At 39.5% G+C, this 19,854-nt stretch overlaps 3 protein-coding genes across 3 annotated transcripts; 1 reads left to right on the top strand and 2 right to left on the bottom strand.

Moving 5' to 3' along the window:
- The first annotated feature begins 863 nt into the window (after positions 1-863).
- On the top strand, positions 864-7,465 carry aldh9a1b (aldehyde dehydrogenase 9 family, member A1b). Its single transcript, XM_046050969.1, has 12 exons — positions 864-1,024; positions 1,285-1,519; positions 2,012-2,157; positions 2,655-2,784; positions 3,126-3,260; positions 4,005-4,201; positions 4,440-4,580; positions 4,717-4,905; positions 5,005-5,092; positions 5,318-5,459; positions 6,326-6,438; positions 6,702-7,465. The coding sequence occupies exons 2-12, from the start codon at positions 1,339-1,341 to the stop codon at positions 6,794-6,796; spliced, it is 1,557 nt and encodes a 518-aa protein (XP_045906925.1). The 5' UTR covers positions 864-1,024; positions 1,285-1,338; the 3' UTR covers positions 6,797-7,465.
- zte38 (zebrafish testis-expressed 38) lies at positions 7,184-11,263 on the bottom strand. Its single transcript, XM_046050971.1, has 12 exons — positions 10,959-11,263; positions 10,593-10,737; positions 10,306-10,369; positions 10,165-10,201; positions 10,040-10,060; positions 9,907-9,933; positions 9,699-9,766; positions 9,455-9,603; positions 8,067-8,293; positions 7,803-7,851; positions 7,686-7,726; positions 7,184-7,561 (listed from the first exon to the last, which is right to left on the bottom strand). The coding sequence occupies exons 1-12, from the start codon at positions 11,007-11,009 to the stop codon at positions 7,514-7,516; spliced, it is 927 nt and encodes a 308-aa protein (XP_045906927.1). The 5' UTR covers positions 11,010-11,263; the 3' UTR covers positions 7,184-7,513.
- Positions 11,264-12,288: 1,025 nt separating this feature from the next.
- On the bottom strand, positions 12,289-16,040 carry prdx1 (peroxiredoxin 1). Its single transcript, XM_046050973.1, has 6 exons — positions 15,904-16,040; positions 14,748-14,864; positions 14,383-14,536; positions 14,161-14,283; positions 13,891-14,021; positions 12,289-12,809 (listed from the first exon to the last, which is right to left on the bottom strand). The coding sequence occupies exons 2-6, from the start codon at positions 14,851-14,853 to the stop codon at positions 12,727-12,729; spliced, it is 597 nt and encodes a 198-aa protein (XP_045906929.1). The 5' UTR covers positions 14,854-14,864; positions 15,904-16,040; the 3' UTR covers positions 12,289-12,726.
- Between the last annotated feature and the right edge of the window lie 3,814 nt (positions 16,041-19,854).

The following is a 19,854-nucleotide window of genomic DNA, read 5'->3' as shown; positions in this document are numbered from 1 at the left end:
GAGATGCCTTGTAGGGTTGGACAATTTGACGAATTTGAGAGTACCCAACCAAAAAAGTGCTACAAGCCTGCTGGGAAAGGGAGGGAACAGGAAAATCAAGCTAGACAGAAGATGCAGCAGACATGGGAGTGTATGGAATGACATTTTGTCCAGCAGGGGTGTGACCTACAACCCCTGTGTGGGTGACCACTGGTGGTAGATTTAGAGTTACTTCAAGTTAAGGTAATAAAGAAAAGTGCTAATTTGGTACATTAGTTCTACAGTTAAATGAAAGGAGAAAGGACTTCAAACTTCTTAAGTGTAAACACAGTTGAGTTGTACACCATTTGGTGGGCTGAACAAGGAAAACAGAGCTCTAATCTGTAGGGACTCTCAGCATCTGCTCGGTGCAGCCTTAAAGCTACGTATACATCTATACATCCAGTAATCGATCCAAGACCTACTATTTGAAATAATGGAAAAACTCATAAGTAATTAAACAATACAATCACGCTCATTTGGATTCCTGCGCACATGGGCATTATGTATTTATTTATTAATATTAAATTAGGGTAAAAATGCATGAGACATAGCTTTATAAAGTATACAAAGTAGATACCATGCATATAGGATTCTAGCCATAACTAATTTGCAACTTCTGTCCCTGTTTATGATAGAGTGGACAAATTAGCCAAACAAGATGTTAAAAAAGACACCACAATTAAACATTCAATATCAGAGAGAAAGGGTGTTGCACGGACAGAAAGAAATAAAGAGTAGCAGCAGCACTGGGATCAGGAGATAAGAGGAAGACAACTACATGCAATACAAACAGTGAGTGGGTATTAAGAGAAGAGTGGAAGAACTGGAAAAGAGGAGGTAGATTAGATCAGTAGGTATGCACAGTAACTTGAACAGAGAGGGAAAATCTGACAGTGCGGACGATGTAAGAGTTAACTAACTCCAGAAGATGGCGGTAACGTTAATGCCAGTCAAAGGATGCAAGCTGCCATTAGACCTCAAAAAAGAAGAAGAGGCTTGGAAAGTAAGCAAGTTTGAGACCCATAACGTTATACAGTCTATGTTTAAGACTCAAATACAGGTGAAGGTGAAACTTCACAAATGACAAGCGGAGGGAGCACTTTTTCATTGTGATTTCTGCATTATTGTGTTTTAAATGTATCTGCGTTTGTATATGTCTGTATTGAACTGTAGCTAGCATGTAAGTAACGTTTTGTACACTCGCTGTAAGTTTACTAGTGCAAGCTAACATTAGAGGTGAAACTTCTGTGACGTCTTCGACAGCGTTTTACAGTTTTCGGCTAAACTTAGAGCAACAGAGCCAGCTTCAGTAACGTAATGCTCCAGAGGCTCGTTGCGTCCCTGCGGCGCCCCGATGCTGCATCTCCCCTTGCGGCGTCGGTTAGATGCCTGTCCTCGGGCTCAGTGGACATCACGGTCCCGCTGAACTTCTGGGCCGGCAAGAGATGGACGAGCCAAGAGAAATGCAACAAGGAGAATGTTTACGAACCTGCGACAGGTAAGCCACACAATTCTTTGTTTGTTTGTTTTACTTTATTGACACTGTTTGCTAACTGGACTTTGGTCACTTCTGTGTGTGAATGGAAAGCAAATCAATATCAGGCATTTTAACGGGTTAACTTAACTTCCTGACTTTTTGAATACGTTCAAGTTATCTTTCTGCGTAACACATTTATATATTTCACATTTACTTATTCAAGGAAAGTCAACTGTGCACACTCTCTGTTATTCAGCAACACACTCCTTTATACTAACCCATATCCATTTAGTGTATGGTGACCATTTTCATGTGCAACCAGTTCTATGGCCCCTGAGCAGCTTCAATGGGGCAAAACCAATTCATATGATCACATCCTAGCTATTATTGCTTCCTCTGTACCCTGTACATTGTCGCTTTGAACCAGTATTAACTAAACAAACAGGCAAACTGAGATGGCATTGACAGCATTTTGTGTTAACTGTTGTCACCATAATATGTTTCACTTTGCAGGGCGAGTCTTGTGTCATTTGGAGCCATGTGGTGATGTGGAGGTCAATCAGGCTGTGAAGGCTGCCAAGTCAGCCTTTGGCCATTGGAGCAAAATGTCTGGGATGGAGAGGGCGAGGATCATGATAGAAACTGCTCATATCATTGAGGTGGAGGTTTTGTTGTTGTTCATTTGTATGCTACTCCTGAGAATATGTAAATTGACAAAAAGACCACATAAGAATATTCCAGTATTCGAGTATTTTGATCATAGGGTCTGGTTTCCTTAGAGCTTTCAGTGTGCTGGTAATGCAATGAAGGCTTTCTTTTGTCATGCATAACAAACGTCTTTAGAATGGGAATCACCATACGCTGTTTACATGTAATGTATAAAATTGTTATATAAAGGGTTGCAGCCTGTTTCACATAGTCATCATCTTTCGTGTCCCAGCTGAATATTTGAAGACATCAACACTCACTCAACATCTTCCTTTGTGATTTGCACAAATGTGTCATTGAACTCAACAGGGGATAATAGCTTCTACCTTAAGTAATTTAACTTCATGAAAATAGTGCCCTGCTTTGTACATCTAGTAATGGATCGGGGATGTTGTGCAACAATTACACTAATGAAATGTATTACACTCACCCTGGCTTTGATGAACAGAGAAGGAGAGAGGAGATAGCTGAAATGGAGGTGGTCAATAACGGGAAGTCCATCACAGAGGCCCGTCTGGATGTGGACTCTGCCAGACTGTGTATAGAGTATTATGCAGGGCTGGCCAGCTGTCTGGCAGGTTGGTACAGTACAACGCTCACTGTTTTCCCACCTTTCAAGAGTCTGGAGGAAAATAAAATAACTCATGCAGGCATGCCAGGCAGCAAATGCACTCAATATTATGAACTATGTAATCTGTATTGATCAAATTAACATTATTCATCTTAAATACTGACTGAAAGTCTTGCTGTCAAATGTGTTTGTTGAAGAAAAGGCTTTTTACAAACATTTTATAACATACATTATTCAAATTTCCACTGTCGGCACTTTTTAAAACCAAAATCTTAAAAATGTAAAAAAAAATTTTAAACCATCAACTTTGTTTTACCATGTTTATGCTTTCTCCTTTAATTTATCAAGGCCAGCATGTCCAGCTGCCTGGGGGATCCTTTGCCTACACTCGCAGGGAGCCTCTGGGAGTCTGTGTCGGCATCGGTGCTTGGAATTATCCTTTTCAGATAGCTGCCTGGAAATCAGCTCCAGCCCTGGCCTGTGGTATGGGATACTTCTAAAGTTGTCAAGACATGTATATTATTACCTCTATTACACTTACATGATTTACTCTGTGAGGAAGGGTAACATTATGGTTAGCTTTGTTTGTTTATTCAGCAGAATATCTCAAAAACAACCATACGGAATTAAATTAAATTTTTTTAAGTTCGACTGTGGAACATGGTTGTGGGGGGGGCTGGCCCCTTTAGGTCATATTGTTGAAGAAGTTGATGCCGGTTCTCATAGAAAGGCAAACGGGAGACTGACATTATGACCAGCAGGTGGTGATAATGTTATGGCTGATCGGTGTATGTCACAGATTGTCCACTGAAACACTTTCTACAAATTTAGCCCAAATGGTTTGGTTTACCATTTTTTTCTGTTATTTCTTATCAAGTTGCTCTTGGCTCGACATATTTGTCATACACTGCTATAACTCCTTAACATATTGTACAATTGCAGCCAAATGTCAGTGAAAGGTAATGGCACTTCCCCTTTAGATGGCACTACAGCAACATATTGATTGAAATGGTCATGAGTCTTTGTCTTCGCGCAAATCTTCCCAATTCTTTGATGTAACAAGGCCTAACATTCACAATTTTAGGTATTGCCCCAAAATCACAGCAGCATGTCTAACTCAACTTGACAAAGGTATTATCTCCTAGTCCTTTCTAGTTCATTAGACGAGTCAAACAATAAGAGTCTTACTTTCTTTTGTTTTTCTCATGTGTCTATGATCTAAAATAGGTAACGCCATGGTGTACAAGCCATCACCACTGACGCCTGTGACAGCAGTCATGCTGGCAGAGCTCTATGCAGAGGCTGGAGCTCCAGAGGGGCTGTTCAACGTGGTGCAGGGCGGCCAGGAGACTGGCAGCCTACTCTGCCACCATCCTGACGTCGCTAAGGTGTCCTTCACTGGGAGCGTGCCAACAGGCAAGAAGGTCTGTTTTACTTACATGGTAGAAAGCTTTTCTTGGTTTTATTAGTGTGAGACATGAAATAAAAAAACACCACTCACTTGTAAAACACCTCAGTTCAAACCTCTCGCGATTGGGAATTGTGAGGATTTAGGATTTGTAGATTTAGCGTTAACAATGTTGCAGTCTGTCTTTTCCCTCCTAATCTGTGATGTGACCAGAGCAATCAATGGATATTCTTCCATGTGGCTTTGACCCACAGATTATGAAGATGGCATCCAAGGGGGTGAAGCCTGTGACTCTGGAGCTTGGGGGGAAGTCTCCTCTGCTCATCTTTCAGGACAGCGATCTGGAGAACGCTGTGAAGGGCGCTCTCATGGCCAACTTCCTGTCTCAAGGCCAGGTAGAGAGTGCGTTCTGCTTTGGATATTATATGTTGTATTTTCATATGCTGTCAAATTCTTCATGTTCTTTATGTGCTAAAATAATCCAATCTACATGTAGAAGCATAGTGTTTGATTTGATTAAATGTATTACAGGTCTGTAGCAATGGTACAAGGGTCTTTGTGCAGAAGGATATTCTGCCTGAGTTTTTGGAGGAGGTGGTGAAGAGGACTGTGGCGATCGAGATTGGAGATCCACTACTGGAGAGCACCCGAATGGGAGCACTGGTCAGCCGGCCACACCTGGAAAAAGTTCTATCCTTTGTCGATCAGGCAAAGAAAGAGGCAAGAGTCCTGATAACTTGTGGTTTGTCAGAAGAGTAAGTCAAGAGGTTCACGTGCAGCAACTTAAATTTAGACCTTGATGTAAATTGTTGTCTCTAGGGAGCAAAAGTGTTGTGCGGAGGTGAACCTTTTGTACCATCAGATCCCAAACTCAGAGGTGGATACTACATGACTCCATGTATATTGAGTAAGACTTCAATACATTCTTTCATAATTACAATACATTCAGAAGAACTGTTCCCTTTTTTTGTAGTGTTACAGACTATTTTATTCCTTTTTATTATATTTTTGCTGCAACACCACATATTGTTAAATATGACAATAAAAGTCAAAGGGGATTCATCACTATCTAAATACACTTTGTGGTCCCACCAGCATTTTCACGTTCATGTCCTTTTTTTTCATCCTGTAGGTAGCTGTACAGATGAGATGACCTGTGTGAGGGAGGAGATCTTTGGTCCTGTCATGTCTGTGTTGTCCTTTGAAACCGAAGAGGAGGTGCTGCAGAGAGCCAATGACACCACCATGGGTCTGGCTGCAGGAGTTTTTACTAGGTAGGTCTGTGGTGAGACGATCTAGAGCAGCTTCACTGGTTATTAAACAGGATTTTTGACCCATGATTGTCTTAAACCTTTCTGAAACATCTAGATTGTTCAAGTTAAAAGTAGCAAAACGGCGAGTAGTCGAAGCAAAGGGGTTGTTACGAGGTGTGGTGTGTGGACAGAGAGGACCCAAATGCTGCACTCAGAGGGAAGGAGGTTTATTGGGGGAAAAGGGGTGAGAGGGACTGGAGTGGGGGGAGAGGAGGACGTCGGGGAAGTACTGGCACGGGGAACCAAGGAGACAGGGGGCCAGGGAGCCGGGGAACACGGGCCGAGGAAGCGAGGAGAGGCACGGGAACAGGGAGGACGCCGAGAGGGAGGTCCGAAGGGGAGTGGGCCAGTGGATGGGCCCAGCCGAACGGAGGACGAGGGTGAGTGTACCTGGGAGGGAGACGGACAGAGAGACAAGGTTAGGGGGAGACAATGACAGGGCACAGGGTAAGTTTGAAAAAGCAAGAAACGAGGAAGCCTGAACACAGGAGTGGCACCAGGTATGGAGCAACGACGATCAAGCAAGGATGGTGTGGAGAACCGGGGTTGAAATACAGGCTGGGATGAGGTTGATTACTGGCAGGTGTGGCAGGCTGACGAGGTGGATGATGGGTTGCAGGTGCAGGTAGTTGGCTGGGCTCAGGAGCAGAGGAGAGAGCACACGGGGGAGAAAACACAGAGAGGCGGGCAGAGAACAGGAAACCAAGGGAAAAAGCAGAAAACTGATAAAAAGGAGGAAAAACCAGGACACTCACCGTCAGCCGGGCTGCCACCACAACAGGGGTAAAATATGACAACTTGCCAATTGACCTCGTTTATGTCTGTAGGGATGTGAGGCGAGCCCATCGTGTGGTTGAACAACTCAAGGCTGGTTCCTGTTTTATAAACAACTACAACATCACTCCTGTGGAGGTGCCCTTTGGAGGCTTCAAAATGTCAGGTACAGTCCTGTTGTTCACCTGCTGCAGACCAGGAGCCAAATCACTGACTAAGTTATTTGAGTTATTTAATTGTAGTGAATATTCCTAAAAGAAAATATGACCGTACTCCTTTGCAAAGTCTACTACAGCATCATCACAAAACAACATTAGTAGCTGATCTGATCATTGTGGCGAGTATTTCCTTCTTTAAAAAACTAGTTTCAATACTCCCCTTTCACATTAGTATAAGTGGACGCAAACTTACAATCTTTACATTCACCAGGCATAGGCCGGGAGAACGGCCAGGTGACGATTGAATACTATTCCCAGCTGAAGTCTGTGTTCGTGGAGATGGGAGATGTGGACAGCTTATTCTAAGACACACATTGAGAAGAAGATGGAGCTGTAACACTGACCCAGAGACTGAAACTAAAGGCTCTGGACCGGAACAACACTCCCATCACTCAGGAAAAGACCATCAGATGTTAGATGAGAAACACACATTGATGAAGGGAGCTCAAGTGTGTTGTTTAAGTGAGCAATGTTATTTTTCAATCTTAGGTAAATGTCACACAGAGACAGATACACACGTTCAGTGTTATCATTTGTGCCAAAAAGATCAAATTGTTCTTGATTGATTTCAGCTACTAAAGCTTAGATATGAGTTGCATATTGTGAAACATGATTTGCACTGTATGTTTTCTTTCCCAATACATTCTGTCATCCATGTATAGAATAACATTTTTACAATGTTGTACTAAAATGTTTATGGATTAAGTCACACTTTATTTCTTGAACACATTTTATACACAGAATACTAAAAAATGAAGCACTTTGAACATTGTTTTGATTAAATTGATCTAGATTGTACACTTCATGTATGCTTTTTGTACGATGTTGTCTACATTAGAACTGTGACAGTGACATCCTGCCTTGTGAGTAGAGATAACAATGTCATGAACCTGTCAAACAAACTTTCTTATCAAAATAAATTGTAACATAACATAAAACAAGTGTTTAACTTTGCATTAAAATGAAGAAATAGTTCATGTTTGTGTTTACATTACACAGGTTTTGTATTGTGCAATACCAGTGCTAAATTCTTCTTTTCTTCCTTGCCAGATTCTTGGCAGCTGCTTTTCTCTAAAATAGACAAAAAAAGATAATCACCTGTCCTGTTGGGTTAGTGTTAAAACTACTATTACAATTCATGAGAAGCTCTAATGTGTCATATTCTAATACAATCATGCCTCTAGTTCAACTGTACCTTTGCCAGAGGTCTTGGAGGTTTCTTGAACTGTGCAGACTCTGTTTAAAGGGAAGTTAACAGTGTAAAGCCATTGTTTAAATTTATAGTTTTGTAACAGTAGCTCCACCGACTTACCGTCTTCAGAAGGTAGATCCTCTTCCTCATGTGTTTTCTTACAAGGGTCCTGTAACGAGGTGTTCACAGACAGTTAAATAAACTGACAGCAAACTGTAAAAAAATGTTTCATCCATGAGAACTGAAAACGTAACATGAATGAGCTAGATTTAATCTTTTTCGAGAAAATGACAACAGCAAAGAAAGAGCGAAATCTGCTTGATTAGACGACTACGTGTCTATAACTGAAATCCAGCACTTGAATAATCCTCCATCTGGACCCACCTTGATCCTCTCTTGAGGATTTCTCAGGGAAACTTGCTTGTTCTCCTTCAGGTGGTTCCCTTCTTGAAGCTTCTCCAGCCTGCCTTGTTCTGCCGAGACACGCACTCTCAAGTTGTGGAAGGCCGTCTGCACCTCACCCACCTTGAAGTGCACGGCCATGCCTTCAAACCAGAGGCTGTCGCATTCACCCTCCTTGAAGCCTGGTGGTTGGTAGTCGGCAGGGGTGACTTTGAAAGGAGAGCGGGCGAGATGTTTTCAATTATGCAGATGACACATTTTTTTTTACATAACCATATCACCAGGGGACTTTGATCCCATACAAACGCTGAGTAACTGTATTGAACAGGTCAACGATTGGATGTGCCAGAATTTTCTTCAATTAAACAAAGATAAAACTGAAGTTATTGTTTTTGGAGCCAAGGAAGAACAACTGAAAGTCAGTACTCTGCTTCAATCTGTAATGTTAAGAACCACAAATCAAGCCAGAAATATTGGTGTAGTCATGGACTCAGACCTGAATTTGAGGAGCCACATTAAGCCCATTACAAAGTCAGCCTACTATCACCTGAAGAATATATCAAGGATTAAAGGGCTTATGTCTCAGCAAGACCTGGAAAAACTTATCCATGTATTTATCTTCAGTCGACTCGACTACTGTAACAGCGTCCTTACAGGGCTCCCTAAGAAATCCATCAGACAGCTGCAGCTGATTCAGAACGCTGCTGCTCGAGTCCTCACTAAGACCAAAAAGGTGGATCACATCACTCCAGTTCTGAGGTCTTTACATTGGCTTCCTGTGTGTCAAAGAATTGATTTCAAAATCCTGCTGTTAGTTTATAAAGCACTAAATGGTTTAGGGCCAAAATACATTTCTGATCTTCTGCTTCAAATTGAACCATCCAGATCTCTCAGGTCGTCTGGGACAGGTCTGCTTTCTGTCCCCAGAGTCAAAACTAGAATAGGTGAAGCAGCGTTCAGTTATTATGCTCCGTATATCTGATAAACTCCCAGATAACTGCAGGTCTGCTGAAACTGTCAGTTCTTTTAAATTAAGCGGAAGACTTTTCTTTTTACCACTGCCTTTAATTAAATTAAATTTAAAGCCGTAGATTGCACTGTAACGTTTACTGTCCTGTTTTACCCTGTTTTTTATCCTGTTTTTATTTTCTATTACACCCTTTTCAAAATTATATTTTAATGTGTTTTATTTTTTCAATTTCCCTGTTGCTTTTATGTTTAATGTAAAGCACTTTGAATTGCCTTGTTGTTGAAATATGCTATACAAATAAACTTGCCTTGCCTTGCCTATGCATCCCCCCACCAAAGAAATTACACAACACTCTAAATTGATTACCATTTTGTTCGGCTGAGACATTAATGCGTCTTACTGTCATCGTAATAGTAGAGCTTCATGGTGAGGTAGACCTTGTTGGGAAGGGCGTCCAGGTTCTGCATGAGCAGGAAGAGCTTCCTGATGAGCAGCACCGAGGCTCTCTTTGTGTCCTCCAGCGGCACCTGCATCTCCACATCGTTGTTCCTGCGATTTTCACGAAGGTTATATCACCATCAATTCAGTCACATGTGGAGGTCCTATCCAAAACACTGATGCAAACATAGAGTGTCCATTCAAACCTGAATATGTCCATCTCTGGCCCCTTCTCAGTGTATTTGAATTTGAACTGGTATGACTCAATAATGCACTGCAAAATAGAAAAAGACATTAAGTTTCTTAATGTTGATCAGACTGCACACGGGAGGTATGATTTAACAAAGCATGCCATCATTGTGTTTCAGTTAATAATCTGATAATGATTTTTTAGTATTTTAAGAAAGAACTTACATTGGGTTCATCTGGATTGGTGTACACCTAGATGTCAGAAACATGTTGCACAGGGTTATTGGCGCCAACTTTCTTTCTCTATGTAAGCAATGTGTTAACTTTAAATGTTGCTGTACCAACTTAATTTTCTTACCCCAATGTATACAATCTGGAGCTGTTAAGAGGACAGCATTGAACAATAGTAAAACTAATGGTAGTATTGATCAAAATAAGATGAAACATTACAAATTCAATGTATTCATAGATGCATTAACTTACATACTGCTTCTCTAATGCATCGAAACAGCCCATCATCCTGGAACAAACAGTAGTGGGTGAAAACATCAATTAGGATAGGAAAGTGTGGCCAGCAGACTTAAGTACAACTGTACTGTCTGGTAGCGGGAATATTATAATTACCATTTCACAACTTTGCTGGCACCAGGGGTGTTGCAGTCTTCACGCAAGACTTTGATGCACAAATCTGGTGATATGACAAATGCAAAAAATGCATTAATAATAATAAGATACAATAGTATTGATAAAGAGTAGTCTAATAATTAAAGGACCTTCACCCTGTAAAATTATGTACCTTCTTAAGAAGTTATCATGAACTACTTTCTGTGTTTGCAAGGTATAAACTGTTACATTTTCTTAATCCTATGAACCGGCCCTTCATTAAGACATTTGAGGACATTTGTGTTCACCTTCCAGATATCTGGATCTATAGGCATCCTCTGGAAAGATCCCCCTGAGGTAGGTGATGGAGGAGACTGCCACCGCCATCATCCTCTTGACGAAGACAATGGACTCTTGCTCGGTTTTCAAGTCATTCGGGAATAATCCAATCCACTTTAAAATGTAAAACAGATAAATAAAGACTTTGTATAAAAAGGAAAACGGCTAAGCTGAATTTGACTTGTTGGTGGCCACACGATGGCGCAATTGTTTATGTCAAGTGTTGTCTATAGTAAAGAGGAGGGTGTCTCTTTAACTTTTACTCATAAATATACAAACTGATTAACTCAAATGGAAAACATATGATCGTGAGCTAGCCTGTGTTGTGGTCAAACCTCAGCAGTTTCCTCCTTGCTCTTTCTGATGCATGTCTTCCCAGCAGCCATTTTCTCCTGAGGATTAGCTAGGTATGCTAATGCTAACGATTAATTAACTAAGCTAACAAGGATAAACATAAATATTCAATATCGGCCAACAAAGCAGACGCTAAAACGATGTAATTGGTACCTTTCCTCCCAGAATTGTTTTCATACTTTGTCTAAGAACCTTATCTCAATCTTAAACAGGTCAGACTAATATTAATCAAACTCTAAAATTACTCAAACATTAACATTAGTCACGCTCTCATTAGTCTTTCCCGCCACAAGTCTTCATGACAGTACCGCATTGTTTACTATACGTAAATTACCCCATGGACAATTACATTTTAATTGACAGGAATCAGTAAAAACAGAAGTAGAATGACATAAATGTATGTGCAAATATGCCCTTATAATATGAAGAAAGCATAGGGATTGCATTAATATTACTTTTCATTAGAAAATAATATTTTCTCCACTTAATCAACGATAGTTTTGTTTTTTTCAGATGCAGGTGTTAAAAGTCAAACACATGAAGATGACTGGCATGTCTAGGAGACACTTATCTGTTACTAGCTCTACTTTGTTATGGCAATAATTTCACAATGATGGCCCTGTTTGATTTAGGTGTGCCTGCTAGCAATACACAATTCAAGACCCAGACATGCAACATCTAAATGTCATGATATATATGATTAATTACTTTTCACCCTGTCAACTCAAACAGGTGTTTTCAGTTCTTCTTCGTTGAAATGTTGAGCTATGCTGAGGTCACTGAATTATAATTATATATATATATATTCAAAAGAATAGTTGTAAGTTGTTCTGTCCTAACAAGTACATTAAAACAGTAGAGCCAGGGAGATGTCAACCAAACCTGTTCTGTTGACACCCATATATTCTAATCAGCCAAAATAAATATAAACACCTAGGTGGGGCAGCCTGCAGGAGTATTTGGCAAACAAATAAGCATCTGTTGACTTGTTAGGGAAAGCCTATTTACGGCGACATTTTCAATAGAAGCCTGCATCTTATTTTAGATACTTGGGAGTTTATCTTCCACCTGGGCTATGATTATTCACTGAGCTTGTAGCTTTAAAAGATAAATAAAAGGGAATCATTGTACCTCAATCTAACGTACCAAAGTATTTAAGGTATCGTACATTTACATGCATGCAAAAAAAACAATCCAACGTGTACCTGATTTGATACTACTAACACCACCGAAGAAGAAATAGGTTTATGTGTAATGACCTTAACACCCAAACATCTCACCTGTTCTGTTTGAATAAATGTTTTCAGAGAGTGTTATAAACTGAATTCTTTATTTTGAACAAGAACATGTGTTGTTGACTATAAAAAAAAGAAAAAAGTACAACATAATGGAGAGAGATTCTTCCAATAGAACTGTTTGTATGGTCCTTTGCATCTAACAATAGTAAGGAATGACATGAAAGAACAAACGGATATTTATCTCAGTCTGACAGTGAAAATAGCAAACATTACCGCAATATAATTAGACAATTATATGCTTTGGCCATAAGTGCACTACTCACTCTACAGACAACAGAAAACACACACACACACACACACACACACACACACACACACAGCATGTTGACTACAAAAACTGTCTCCAAACCACTCCTTCACAGGCACAGCAGGTGACTTAAATATTGTTCTCTGGAAATGTAATCTAAATGAAATCTCCTACAGCAGGCAGCAGACTCTGGCCATGGGCTTATTACTGCTTGGAGAAGAAGTCTTTGCTCTTCTGGACGTCAGGTTTGATTGTGTCGCTTCCTGGTTTCCAGCCGGCTGGGCAGACTGAAAAGATAAGCCTGTAATGAGTCCTGGCCCGGTAGATGACACAGTAAAGACCAATATGATGCACATGTACAATAACCCTGGGTTTAAAGCAGGGAAATGCATCAAACATCTGGTTGCATAATGTAAAATATCTTTGTACTAGACCATGCTTAATTATTGCCCTCCTTTAGGTCAACCGTCACTTCTCAACTTGCTGTAAAGGTCATGTGAACCTAGAGCTGGGCAATAAAACAATTACCGCTATATGATTTTCAATAACAAAACAACAAATGTTCAATTAATGTTTGATTCACGAAAAAAAAAAAAAAAAAAAAAAAAAAAGCACTTCATTGTTCCAATTAAGATATTTTGTTGAGGAAAAGGGACTGAAAATGGATTTACTTAATTTTACGCATGCATGTTGATTTTTTTTAAAATCATAATCATTTTAAATGTTCTACCTCAGATTTGTTAAGTGATCCACTGTTTGGAAAGTGTTTGTGATGTTCGGACCATAAATAATAGTTTTAAACCACAATTCCCCATCTGGTTTCTTCAACTTTCACTCAGGAGCTAAAATCATCCTTTAAACTTGAAAGAAATAATGACGTGACATTTATCATGATAATTCTCAATATCAAATGATATTAATCTTTTTATCATGATAACCTTTTTGGCCATATCGCCCAGCCCTATGTGAACCTGAGCACAGACAACAATATGAACCTCTGAATTTCAATAAGCCTTTATGGTCTTTGTCCTGTCTCACTAAATTCTTTCCAAACAGCCAATAACAACTCTGTATTCAAATGAAGTAATAACATTGTAAGTACAAAAGTTATTCTTTCCAAACAGCCAACAGCAACTCTGTATTCAAATGAAGTAATAACATTGTAAATACAACAGTTAAATCAATACAACCTTATCTAGGTCAGGGAGAACAAGGTGAGAGTATAGAGTAAGAGTTATATCACTCAGAGTATATAGCACATTTCAAGCAATCTTGAAATCTTTTAGTAACAGTTTAACACAAGCGATACGCTACAGGACACAGTAAGATACATTACATACACTGCAGTATGTTACAGCAGTAACTTACCTTCTCCGTGCTTGTCAGTGAACTGAAAGGCTTGGACTAAACGCATGGTCTCCTCAACAGAGCGTCCAACTGGGAGGTCGTTGATGGTGATCTGTCTCAGGATGCCCTTGTCGTCAATGATGAACAGACCCCTGAAACAGAGAAAGAGCAATTCATGGGTCCCCGAAAGAGGCAAAAGGTACAATCTCCCTTTGGGAAGCAAAAGCATTATTGTTTCTAGTCTTTATCTAAGCGTACTGAAAGAGCCCAACTCCAGCTTGTTGAACCCACCTGTAAGCGATGCCCTCATCCTCCTTCAGGACACCATAATCTGTGGAGATGGTGCGCCGTGTGTCAGACACCAAGGGAATCTTCATGGAACCCAGGCCGCCCTGCTTACGAGGTGTGTTGGTCCTTTGAGAACATGATCCAAAAAAGAAAAAGTGAGGCGTTTGCAAGAGGGAAACCGCACAACCACTGCAGGCGCTTGAGAATATACAACCGTGTAACTACCACGCGAAATGGGAGAAGTGTGAGTCAACGGAGGCGGCGATGATCTCACAGCCGATTTTCCTGAAGTCATCGGCCGCATCACTGAAAGCAATGATCTCCGTTGGACAGACAAAGGTGAAGTCCAGTGGATAGAAGAAAAAGACAACATATTTCCCTACACCAAAGGAAAACAAAATAAATAAGGCCACTGAGTTTGTCATGTGACAATGCATCTGCGGCAATTTAAGGCTAGTTCATTGTAGTCTAGTAGTGTAAATTAATGTCAGTTCGATATGTTGTGGAATGATTACAAAGCAGTCCAGAAGAGGGCGTCATCAAAACATGTCCTCCACTCAACAGAGGAAGAGATATAAGTTGAAGTATACCTCTGTAGTCTGACAGTTTCAGGTCCTGGAACTGTCCGTCTTGCATCACCGCCTTGGCTGTAAAGTCTGGGGCCAACTTTCCAATTTGTGCCTTGCCTGCAGCCATCTTCAGTCTGACTGAATTACAGAAGAAGGAAACAGTTTATGTAATACACAATGTCTCTCAAATCACAACCGTGGATTGATTCTTTCTCATTTGCAGGAAAAGGATATGATGCATCTTCAATTTTGCAATTGATCAGACTAATTTTAGGGCCGCAACTATAAAAAAAATAAATAAATAATTGTTGCCTATTAATTTTCTGTCAATCCTCAAATCAATTAATCATCATCATCACCACAACTCTCATGCATTTACCACTGCAGATGTGCAACATAATGAATTTTCTGGTCAGACATAACTAAATATCCGTTGACACCACCATGGACTTAATTATAATGGTCATTTTTACCATTTTCTCACATTAATAAAATAATTTATCAGCTAATCCTGGAAATGAATAATCACTTGTTTGTTGTTGCTCTACAGGTGAAGCAAATAAAGTTTTCCAGAGGTAGAAGAATTTGTAATACCGGAAGTAGTAGAATGTATAATTATGTAAAATAGTTATAATGAAACCAAAAGACAGAAATGTCTTGCTGAACTCAAAATTGAAAGCCGCAGACTGACACCTAATGTAGTCTGTAATACAGTACATTTTCACTTCTTTTAAATTCACAGGTGTTTCCGCATTTAAATGTTTACTACCATTTTTACTTGAAGCAAATTCCTGCTACATTTTCAGGAGTTATCGATTATTACGCCTGAGTGCGTTTTGGTATGTCACTAGCTAACATCGACTGACACGCCAAAAAGGTTGAAATTTTCTCTTGGCTGAGAGTAACCTTAGTTATAGTCCTTTCTGTCAGTGATCACTTTCCACTTAACAAAAACAATCAACGGCCTAAACTTTTCCGTCACTCTCTAATACTAAACAATCTCATCATTTCGTGAAAACCACTTGTTGAACTGTGAATTCAGGTAACGTTAACGTTACAGCTGTGCAACTTTCAAAGCAAAAACAAACCGAACTGAACACTTTAATCAACGAAAACAAACGCCAGCTGTTAAACAGAAAGACAAAAACATAATTAATTGTGTTTCTAGACCACATACCTCAGTTTTGATCACACCACACCAACACACACCGCAGAGAGCAGGAGCTCACAGGACCGATCGACCAGGGAATTTATACTACTGCTCACCTCTCGCGATAACATGTTAAGAACGTGATCACAGCCCACATCAGTCCAGCTCCAATCTGAACCACCCACCACACAGAATGACTTTGCACTTTCTTCACTTTCCTGGGAATTATTATGCTCTTGTGAAATAATCAAGGAAATCATAGGGTTAGGATGAAGAGACCGCCGGAAGAAGAGGAAATATTCTTCAAAGTTTCACAGTTATTTAATAGTCCCTGTGGGGCATCTCTGACCTCTAGTTCATCCTCAGATGTATAGGACAACCTTCTGTCTCTAGATTAGCTCTACAGCCTGTTGTGATGCATGACACTGAGAGTGTTAATCTGAAACTCAAATGAGGGAAGGTTTTAATGGCTTTTTCTCTCTCTTAAAGTTTTATTAAAGCAAAGTTCATTACAACAACAAAAATGCAAAGGATACAATTAATCAAATGCATCCAACATTGCCAGAAGCTCAAATTAAATTCAGTTCTTTTATAATGTTGAAGCTTGGAGCTTTTAATGGCTTGTAGTTCCCTGAACAGCCATGCAGGTGTCATGGTCATGGGGTTTCATCATATGACTAAGCCTCTTTGTGGAGCCAATCCATTATCATCATGAATAGGCATGAAACAACTCCTTGCTGCTACAACCTCTGTTTGTTGCATGTGGCTTATCAATACGTTTCTTATTAACTTTCCTGCTCAGGTAGTAAAGCACTGGCAAAACCAGGTCACCAGCCTAATCACATTTTTTATTTTGTCTTTCAGCAAGTTTGCTTGGTGTAATGATCCCATGTCAAACTTGCTTTTCCAGTTAATTGTCATTCAAGTACTTTCAGATGAAAGGGAACTCATTTTCCATGTATGAAACAGATGTTCCCCAAAAACACACAAAAACAATAGTAACAGCACACAACTATAGTTTTTAAACACATAACTAGCTAGAACAAATTCAGTACACATAATCTATATTAATTAGAGAATTAAGCTCTGTAAGACCGTTGCACATGCTGGCTAGTTTCCTACATGTTTCCTGGATTGTCACTCCCAAACTATAGTATTTACAGCAGGATGTATTGCAACATCTTGTACTTATTCTGTTGGCTGCAGAAGTCATTTTTCACTCTCATTTCCTTATGACCACTGCTATATTTACTTAATGACTTGGCTGAGGAACAGCAAAATTTGTCTATGCATTTTCACACTGGCAGCAGTTTCTATAAAGAAAAGTGATTTGAATTTGAATGGATAGATTGTCTGTTATTGATTAAAACTGAATTGTTGACACCAAAGACATTGTTAAGACTCAGAAATATTGACGCTTTTTGTTGTCTGTACCGATTCCCAATTGATGAACAGGGCATAGTTTTATATTTTTTAAATGTGCTTTTTCTGCCATTAATGATCCCAAATGTTTACTGACCAGAATTATCTGTAAACCTCAGATTGTTGGACAAAAGTGTAAAGCTCTGAATGCTAAAAGATTCAAACATATTTTCCTTATTCTAACATGCAACCACTCCTAATATACCGTACATGTGACAACAACATAAAATTTTATAGCCAATCTTACTTGATTCTATAATAAATTAAATATCTGAGTAGAGATGCTGAAAGATTTATTTCAGGAAGTGAAGTTATTAGTTCACCTGAGTCTATGTAACCTGGACATACAGAGGTTGTTATTTGCTCAAACACACGCTCCACCGTCCCTCCTTCCTCCACTGTCACAGAGCGATGTCTTTTCATGCTGTTGCCATAGGCACAGCATCAAGGGTCAGATAAGAGGGGGACTCACAATAACCTCCTGTTAGAAGCACCAGGGTAGGCTTGTGATCAAACGCTGGCCTATGTATTCATCTGCAGTCTCAAATATGCCCATAATTAGTGCATCTGCTCCACTGCTGATTCCAAAGCAAGTGGATGTTTGAAGGGCACTTGTGTGTCCATCATTCTGGTCACGTTCAGCCGTGCAAAACATCAAAACAGTTATTTTAAAAGGATGCGATGGTGGATTGAAATATTGGTACTTGATCCAATTAATGCTGTCCTTTGCAATAACCCAAGAGCATTCACTTGAAGCTTTGCAATTTGTTTAAAGGCTTCACATCTTGTGTTGCATAGTGCGTCACTGCTCTGTGGGGTTTTTCGTCATAGGTGTATTGGTTATATCTGTCCTAACACACCCACCAAATGGAAGCAACAGATCTCAAAGGATATTGCAGAGTGTTTCGAAACATAGGTAGGAAACAGAATAGCTTACAGTACTTATGTTGTCTCTCTATCATGGAATGACATTAAAGGATTTGTTCAACATTTTGGGAAATGTGCTTATTCACTTTCTTGGCAATAGTTAGATGAGAAGATTGATACCTCTCTCGTGTCTGTACTGTAAATATAAAGCTACAGCCAGCAGCTGGTTAGCTTTGCTTAGCATAAAAACTGGAAAGAGGGGGTGAGAGAGTTTAGTCTGACTTAGTCCGAAGATAACAAAATGTGTCTACTAGCATCTCTTAAGTTCAAACACATTTTTTCTCTTTTATTTAAGTTGCACATTTGTTACCTTTGCACAGAGCCAGGCTAGCTGTTTACCCCTGTTTCAAGTACTTACGCTAAGATAAGATAGGCGGCTACTGGACGGATCTTCACATGTAACAGACAGATATGAGAGTGGAATTAATCTTCTGAAATACTATCTGCATTAAAAAAGGTACAGTAAATGAATTACCCAAAATGTCCAACTATTCATAATACAAATATAGAGATATAGTGTTGCAAGGCAGGGTGAGTATGGATCTACCATAAACTATGGCAAACTCTGCAAAATATTTTGTAAAGCTTTCAATCTTCTGTGATATTGATTTTAACCTAAAATAAATTCCCCAAGGATATTTCCACTCAAACCTTCTGACTGAAAAAAATGTGAACTAAACAAGCTGTGGAGTGTTGGTAGGTTTTACTTGGAAAATAGCTGTTGAAGCTGTGTCCCCAATGATGATTGTCTCAGTGTGAGGCTGATTGGATGCCAGGTCCGGACTTGTCTTGATGAGACAGCCATAATGGAGTCAGCAGGAAGAGCTGAGGGGGGAGCTGCACAATCTCTGTCCCTCACAACAGGACATGACAGCAGTACACTGTGTTTGGTACATACAGAGTGAAACACACACACAAACTGAGAAATACACACACAGACACAAACATATACAGTACTACTACCACCATATTTTATCAGTTATTCTACAGTGAACTGCTTTGATCAGACTGTTGCATACAGTAGTGATAGTTGTCACAATGTTCAATATGAAATGAACATGAAATAATATAAAATAATAAATACGACATTATGAAATGAAGAATTATAAACACATCTACAAATAAAAATACATAGTATAATCATGAACATGTGAAATAATCAAATCCATGTTTACAATCAACATGAAAAATGTTCAAGTAACAGATATTATTGCAGGTCTGCCCATTCCAGCCATTACAACAGCCAATTTAATTGGTCCTGCCCAGATTGTCTTGACTGACAACTAAATAATCAATACATTTTGGAGTGGAAAAAAGGCTGTAATTAAATAAAAAATATAACTTCAATAAATATGTTATCCTGAAAAGAAGCAGAAGGAAACAGACTTTAATTATATTGGGTTGGGTTTTCATTTAGTGGTTATTTCCCCTTTGTGTTGCATTATTGTATTTTTTTCTGTGTTTATTCATATTCAAGATTTAATATGAGAATATCATAATGTAATTTATTTCATTTTGAGCACTCTGGGTCGATATACTAGTATGATAGCAGAGCAGTAGTAGTTCTACCACAATCATCTTGTAGTACTGTACGTTTGTTCTGTGTCTTTAAGAAATCTCCCGCGCTTC

The sequence above is a fragment of the Micropterus dolomieu genome, linkage group LG06, assembly GCF_021292245.1.
Source record: "Micropterus dolomieu isolate WLL.071019.BEF.003 ecotype Adirondacks linkage group LG06, ASM2129224v1, whole genome shotgun sequence".
Classification (NCBI taxonomy): domain Eukaryota; kingdom Metazoa; phylum Chordata; class Actinopteri; order Centrarchiformes; family Centrarchidae; genus Micropterus; species Micropterus dolomieu.
This window is presented reverse-complemented; position numbering and strand designations above follow the sequence as displayed.

Coding starts and splice junctions, on each gene's coding strand:
- aldh9a1b (XM_046050969.1), top strand. CDS start 1,339: ATGCTCCAGAGGCTCGTTGCGTCCCTGCGGCGCCCCGATGCTGCATCT. Junction 3,261..4,004: donor AGCTCCAGCCCTGGCCTGTG/GTATGGGATACT, acceptor GATCTAAAATAG/GTAACGCCATGGTGTACAAG. Junction 5,093..5,317: donor CATGACTCCATGTATATTGA/GTAAGACTTCAA, acceptor TTCATCCTGTAG/GTAGCTGTACAGATGAGATG.
- zte38 (XM_046050971.1), bottom strand. CDS start 11,009: ATGGCTGCTGGGAAGACATGCATCAGAAAGAGCAAGGAGGAAACTGCT. Junction 9,767..9,906: donor CCAATCCAGATGAACCCAAT/GTAAGTTCTTTC, acceptor TCTATTTTGCAG/TGCATTATTGAGTCATACCA. Junction 7,562..7,685: donor CTCCAAGACCTCTGGCAAAG/GTACAGTTGAAC, acceptor TGTCTATTTTAG/AGAAAAGCAGCTGCCAAGAA.
- prdx1 (XM_046050973.1), bottom strand. CDS start 14,853: ATGGCTGCAGGCAAGGCACAAATTGGAAAGTTGGCCCCAGACTTTACA. Junction 14,537..14,747: donor GAAACTGTCAGACTACAGAG/GTATACTTCAAC, acceptor CCTTTGGTGTAG/GGAAATATGTTGTCTTTTTC. Junction 12,810..13,890: donor CACTGACAAGCACGGAGAAG/GTAAGTTACTGC, acceptor TTATCTTTTCAG/TCTGCCCAGCCGGCTGGAAA.